Genomic DNA, 7,253 nt, shown 5'->3' with positions numbered 1-7,253 from the left:
GCTATCTCCATAGCGCTTGCTCAAAAGGTCCGGGGTTATACTGGTTATTAATACGAGCCTGGAATTTATGGGAAAAGGTATACTACGCAAGAAGAGCTCCTCCCCCCTAGATCTTTGCTTAGGAAAAAAAAGTCGAGTAGTCATAATTCGAAAAAAATGAAGGTGGGGCTGCGTAGTAGCACCGAGATCTCATAGAGGAGGCATTTTGATCGCGGGCTCCCTATTAGATGTGGATTTAGGTGGTTTTTTTTATGCAAGACGAGTGAAATGGGAAAAGAAAGGTGGAGGTTGACCTGCTTTGTGACAGATGTGGAATGGAGCCTTAATCTACCATTCATGTTTTAAAGGGCTTCCCTTGGGCATCTGGCAATTGGCTACTCTGCCCATTAGCCCTTCATACTCAACAGATGCAGGCTCTCTCCCAGATTGGAAATTAAGTGGCTCTCTCACTTGACGAAGCGCGCAAGCAATTTATCTTCTCTTTCTAGTAAGGCTAGGAGTTACTGAACAACCACCCTAACCTGGTCGGTGTGTGGGAATGACTTAAGGCTAAATAAAATTTTATTTAGCTCTACAGATGACTAACAAGGCAGGATCCAAGCGGGTGACTGCCGAGCAGCAGCACTGCTCGCCCTGGCATAGCCGTATGATTTCGTCACAGATTGTATTGTCTGTCTGGACTGTCTAATCCCGGCTTGTAATGGCATCAGGGCTAAAGCACATACATATGGAGAGGTGCAAGGATGTGCACGCACTAGATTCTGATTTACTTACCAAAATCTACTAACGGTCTTTTCGGTATGGTACGAATGAATATTTTTCAACCCGTATGCCCGAGCTTCCTGTAATACCATTAAATTTGGGGGTCTAACTCCTATAAACATATGCATATGGATCTGTCTCTACGACCTTAGCCTTCAAAGCTTTCCGGTTCTATTCCTTTTTTGAATAAAGGCTTGTTATCGACGAATAAGCTCCTGAGACTTTGCCCTAAAAGCTCATCCTAAGGAAAGTCGTTTTCACTCGGGACTTCTTTCTATGCTAGCATGCTTCTACTTCTATTCTTGATCTGGATTCTTAAACCTTTATTTTAAGATAAGATCCCAGTCTATAAATCCGTACTTGTTGACTAAAAGACTTTCGGCGGATTTAGAATCAATCCCATCCGTCTATTAGTTCAAGCGTATTCTCTAACAGTGGATTCTTGCTAACAGAAAGATAATCGCCTATTCTATCAAGCAGTCAATTCAATAACAGACGATTTGCTGCAAAGAGACGATTCGGTGTGCATTTCATGCTACTCCACGGTGGCTAGCTTTCTTGCTTCCGTGCTTGCTATTAATTCCTAGATGCGCGTAATCGTCTTCTGAGGAGATATCTTTTCTTTATGTGTTAGAATACGAAAAAAATTTAATTATACTTAAGAAGAATTCTTATTTTAAAAATTACACAAACCCTTATTTGTTAAATGAATGAATGAATTGTCAAACACTTAATTGAATAAGTTCAGGGCTAACAGTATGAATAAAGCCAATAGTCGCCCCTGATTCGGATATTACGATAAATCTGTCCTCTGATTCTGATGCCGCAGAAGAGAAGGGAAACCCTGACCAAAGGTAGCACATAAGACGATGTGTAAAGCGTATAGCCAGCCGATGTAATTGAATCCTTCTGTTCCTAAGGGAAGGGGCTTACTCATATATATATATAATATAAAAAATAAACTTTGCACTTAATCTATTAAGGCCAATCTTCTAATCTTCAACTATTCTCACCCCTCGGAGTCTCAAAAAAAAGATGTGTATCTTGCTATTGGTATCAATCGGTCCTCTCTTTCCTTTTGGTGGCGCATGCTTAGATTACCCTTATTCTTCATCTTCTCTACCCTTCGGTTGCTTAGGGCGCCCAGAGGGATTCGCCTCTAGGAGAATAGTTATTGATCACATAGATTGGGTACTAGAAGTTGTTGATCGTATCATTCGGGCAGAGCCAAGGTCCCTTAGTATTATGTATAGTGCAGCTCCCTCTTTCTTTTTCTAGTTTTGTTCCAATCGATGAAGGAAACCCTTATCTTACTGGAGCGCGTGGATTCGTTTTCATATTTAACTGGGATCGGTCCTAAGGCGCGTGCTTCAATATTGTCTTGATTGGCAGTCGCTCTTCTGTATTTTAAATCTTCAGAGATACCCTCAGAGTTCTGTCCTGAATGGGAGGGTTTTTGAGTAAAGTCAAGAAGAAGAAAAAGACATACCCACAAAGGAATCTTGGACAATGGGCACAAGTCTTTATTAAAGAATTAGTATCTCCATTATAATAAGCATTTCTATCAGCTCTTCTCTTTAGTCTCCTGAATATCATCTCGAGACCCAAACTACGAGATCTGGATTAGAACCAACGCATATTGATTCAAAGCTTATGGCGCTTCAATACAACCCCCCTCTGTATAAAACCTTAAGTGAGCGGTGCGAGTCTACAATCGCTTGGCTGACTCGCTTGCCCTTATGGAATAAATACTCAGCCGCTCTAGTACACATGCTAGTACACCGAACCACAGAGTCGCTTGTCATCGAGAGATTGGACATCCCAGCCACAGCACAGAGAGCCCTTCCGTCGAACGGGACTCATTCATCTCATTGGATGAAGACTATCGAGAGTTGGAACATGATGAACTATCACCAGTCAAGATTACGAGGACGATGGGAACCTTGGTATTATGATTTCTACAATTACCTCAAGGACGGGTTCATATTAGAGTACGCCACTCGTGGTCAGAGGAGAGCCTGGAGGAGAACTTGCCCGACGATTTTTTATCTTGGGAGATGTCCTTTACAAAAGGTCCTTCAAGGCGTACTCGCCCTTCCTTATACTTAATAGGAAGAAGGAGCGCACATTGTTGAACAAGCTCATTCAAGAGGCAAGGCCCCCCTATAAAAAGCGTACCTTCGAAGGCATGATTGCTGCGATCAAGAGCTGCTTAACATAATTGAGAACAGGAGATCAGAAGATTTTGTGGAGGATAAAGTCCAAAGTGAACCAACACTGGGATCTGATCATAGCCGCTGTGAGGATGCAAAGGCGATAGTTTTTCGATTCGGCAAACATGAGATGTTTCCCACACTTTAAGAAGTACATCGAATTTTTTAGATATCCCGTAATGTCCTTTTTGTACCTAGAGAAGGAGGACCTCGAGAGAGCAGACGACCGGTAGAGTAGGTGCCCCATATCGTTCCTGCTGCGTAGGTCTAAGGTAATTAACAGTGCTAGCAGAAAATCAGTAGGCCCTCACCCTTCACTAATAGGGGCAGTGCCACCTATAGAACGGGAATGTTCATCCTCTCTTAAAGTCCTTTAGGGATTTAAAGTCGAGAATAGAGTTGTGGCAAGCAATATAGATCGCCCCTTACGCTCTCTCTAAAAAAAGCCCTTCTTAGTAAAGCTTCGGCCCTATGGAGAAAAGGGAAGTGAAGATCTGGAGTGTTTGGACGAGAAATAAAGGCTTTGCAGCAAGCTGAGTTGTACCGTAATTTTATTTTCCTGGCATACGAGAAAAGAGTCCAGCCGAGCATATCTGTTTGCTAGTTTCTTGATCCAGGAAATCTTGTACTCAGAGTCACGGATAAAGTTGACTACCTAGCGACGGAGTGGATGACCCCCCATTCTTTCTAGTGGGTTTTATCCTGTCCCTTTTGGGACCATTCACCCTTTTCCAAGCATAGGTAGAACCCCTCTTTCCCATACACAACGACGGTTCCAAGAAAGATGAGTAGTTTATAGTCGACTCAATATCAACGAACCCCCCCCCCCCATTTTATCTTTTCAGTACTGATAGTCTTGTAGTGCACCCTTCATCGAAAGAGTAGGCGGTTGAAAGACCCACCTCTGAAGAAACCTTTAGGTTGGGAGATATCAAAGGGGAACCTCGCCTAGCTTATCTGTCCCTGTATTATTCAACTCATCTGTCCACTTATCTTGTTCAAAGCATAAGGAAGATTTGAATCCTTTCTTTAGAGGGTAATCCGCCAGTCTCTAGACTGGAAAAGATTAAATCCACTTCTTGACCAGCTTCTTAGGTGCTGCTTAGGCCTGCTTCTATGTCCTGTAACTTCAAAGGCTTCTCACAGGCATTTGCTTTAAAGGGGCTTGTTGGCCCCCTTCTTAGTTAGCTCTTTATGTCTGCTTTAAGCTTCGTCGGACATTTTATGGCCCGTAGCTTACAACATCTTATGAGAAGGGCCTGTAGCTCGATACAATTGTTGGCCAGTTGCTTACTTGCGTACGGGCAGACGTATTCAGCCATTCCCATCCCTCATCAGGGCCCAGCTTGACAAAGATTTTGATGTGGATGAGAGGGGGAGCATCTTTTTTAGATATCCCCACAATTAGAGCTATTAGATGAGAAGAGACTTCGCGCCATGGAACATGTCCAAGTCTACCATAAAATTCCAGTGCATTCCAAAATAAGGTAATATAGAGAAAAATCAACATAGGGGAGAAAGTCTTGAAAAAGACTCTTTCCGGACGTGAGCCTCATCCAAGATGGAAACTCCATTTTGTGCTTGCTCTCTTCAGTCATGCGCATCATGGCTGGGTGAGTTGGCCCATTGCGAATTCTTCCAATCTGGTCATGCACTTTTTAAAGATGCGGAACCTGGGAGCTTTCCTCTTCAAAATAGGGGTAAATTTTTTGTAGGGGGGTAAGGAAGGTGCCGAGATCGTAATAGAAAGGAGTTGATAGTCCCGTCTACTAGGCTTTTCTGAACTTCCCTTCTTCTTCCCGTTAAATCCTTTTCTTCTGCTTTTTCCCAACGATATATCCCCATTCTTTAAAAAAAAGAAAGCATATATTAGTTCCAAAGAATCGTCCGAACATTTTGATATATTGTTGTCAAATGGGAGAAGAGGAACGAGAGGCGTCCCTAAGCTTTCCGGCTCACTAGTAAGTGACGAGGGGTTTTAATTTAATTCTCAGAACCTCCTTCGAATTACAGAACTGGAGGGGGTCTCACAGGCATCTCTCTTTGAGCGGCAGTGCAAGCTCGGATGGTGTTAGCGCTGGCAGAAGGTCCGAAGATACATTTCAAAAAATAGGAATGTCAGAGCAGTTAGTCCGCATGTCCCTAACTACCTTGTTCCTGATTGGATTGCTTTCTTAGTGTGGCTGGCATCTTTTTGTTCGCTGTCCACTAGTGAGATTATCATATATAAATGTAGATAGAGAAAGAGGCTAAGCCTACGTCACTGCTAAAGATCTATCTTTTTAGCTTCTGACTAAGGAAGAAGAAGCAAAAATAGGTTTCTTTTTGGGGAAAATTTCTTTTCCCGTGGCCTGCTTCATTTCTCTATTTTTCCTATCTTATAGCGGGTTGACTCTAAATAATGAGCTGAACATTATTTATTGCTTTTGCCAGAATATTAGCTCCGGGCTTGCTATGACGTTTGAAAGTGGTCATCAGGGGGTACACTTAATAGTCTACCCCCCCTCTGACCTAAGAATGTAGCTTGTCTCGCCCAGGAGGTGGGAACAGTTGAAAACAAAGTGGCGAACGGGTGAGAGGGCCTTCGATTTTGATTCTTTTTCTTGAGGGGGATTCGGTCTGTCAGAAATCACTGTCTGTCTGGTCTGCATTTAAAAAGTGTTAAGTGGACAATTCCTTCTCTTGATATGGAGGTTTTAGGTCTCTGGAAGGGCCTTCGTTCTTTCTGTTAGTTTTCGTTTGTGAATCTTTCTCCCATGCATAATTTGTTGGTCAACAACAACAACTCAATAGAATTCATTCTTTAAGACTCCGGACTCTCTTTCTGTCCGGAGGGAATCATTGTTTCTCAATCAATCATGCCTCAACTGGATAAATTCACTTATTTCACACAATTCTTCTGGTCATGCCTTTTCCTCTTTACTTTCTATATTCCCATATGCAATGATGGAGATGGAGTACTTGGGATCAGCAGAATTCTAAAACTACGGAACCAACTGGTTTCAAACCGGGGGAACAAAATCCGGAGCAACGAACCCAACAATTTGGAAGATATCTTTAGAAAAGGTTTTAGCAACGGTGTATCCTATATGTACTCAAGTTTATTCGAAGTATCCCAATGGTGTAACGCTGTCGACTTATTGGGAAATAGGAGGAAAATAACTTTTATCTCTTGTTTCGGAGAATTAAGTGTCTCACGAGGAATGGAAAGAAACATCTTATATTTGATCTCGAAGTCCTCATATGGCGCTTCTTCTTCAAATCCTGGATGGGTGATCACTTGTAGGAATGACATAATGCTAATCCATGTTCCACACGGCCAAGGAAGAATCAAAAAATAAGAAAGGTATTGCTTTTTTTATAATAGTTGCTCGTTCGTTCATAAATTCACTCGATCACTTGTTAGTCTTGCTACACGACACGAGTCTAGGGTGAAGTTGAAGCAGACACAGTCAAGTCAAGTCGACTTCAAAAGTGATTCAACATACCATATATATGGATGGAAATAAAGAAGGAGAGAAGGGTCTCGCCCAGGTGGCTCCCACAAGGTAACGACTTCAAACTCAAACAAAGAACGTTCTTCTCCAAGGCATGAGTCAAATAAAACGCTGTATGTATTGCAAGATCCGTCGATAAGCTAAGGCTACGAAATGAAGGAAGGCCATAAGAACTACAGAACCACGCCCACCAGAGCTAAAGGAGACCGAAGGGACTTGCGGGAGGTTAAGGTCGCTGGCTTGCCCACCCGTGGGTTCTGGTAACCATGGATGGATACAAAGATAGAGAGAGACTTCCTGGTTCTCTATCGTTGCTAGTTACCAAGGATCTCATTCCATGATTTGGTCCACCGAGGCCAGGGGGTCCGATAGTGAGTACTTCCCTTCTCTGTTTACTGATCCAGAGATGTGGAACTCTTTGAAAGCTGGAACTTGAGACTCGGCTTAGTGTATTACGTGATGAGGCCTCTATTTAAGCATCAAAACAAGAGTTACAGGAGGGATAAGAAAGCTATCCTACTTACTGCTCCGAACCCATTGCTACATAAGGGCCATCAACCCACTCCCAACTAGGAGTGATGCTCTCTTCCGGTCTACACTACTAGGTCTAAGTGGTAGGTCGGCAGGTTACGCGTGTAGTTGAATTTGCAGCTTTAGTGCAGCACTTGGTTTTGTGTGCTTTGCTGCAGTTTACCATTCTGCTGTACCGGATGCCCGAAGTGTGGACTCTTTATCTAAGTTAGCTTAAGGCCTATTCTAATAAGTTGTTTTCTAATAAGTT

The 7,253-nt window shown here is 42.8% G+C and overlaps 1 protein-coding gene across 1 annotated transcript; it reads left to right on the top strand.

Moving 5' to 3' along the window:
* The first annotated feature begins 5,676 nt into the window (after positions 1 to 5,676).
* On the top strand, positions 5,677 to 6,377 carry LOC131641597 (putative ATP synthase protein YMF19). Its single transcript, XM_058911897.1, has one exon. It carries the CDS (start codon positions 5,834 to 5,836, stop codon positions 6,314 to 6,316), a length of 483 nt encoding a protein of 160 aa, XP_058767880.1. The 5' UTR covers positions 5,677 to 5,833; the 3' UTR covers positions 6,317 to 6,377.
* The last annotated feature ends 876 nt before the right edge of the window (positions 6,378 to 7,253 follow it).

This window comes from Vicia villosa, unplaced genomic scaffold (assembly GCF_029867415.1).
Source record: "Vicia villosa cultivar HV-30 ecotype Madison, WI unplaced genomic scaffold, Vvil1.0 ctg.003869F_1_1, whole genome shotgun sequence".
NCBI classification, from domain to species: domain Eukaryota; kingdom Viridiplantae; phylum Streptophyta; class Magnoliopsida; order Fabales; family Fabaceae; genus Vicia; species Vicia villosa.
The sequence above is the reverse complement of the archived record's forward strand: the minus strand, read 5'-3'. Positions and strand labels throughout refer to the sequence as shown.

Excerpts from the sequence above, each read along its gene's own strand:
- LOC131641597 (XM_058911897.1), top strand. The coding sequence starts at position 5,834 with ATGCCTCAACTGGATAAATTCACTTATTTCACACAATTCTTCTGGTCA.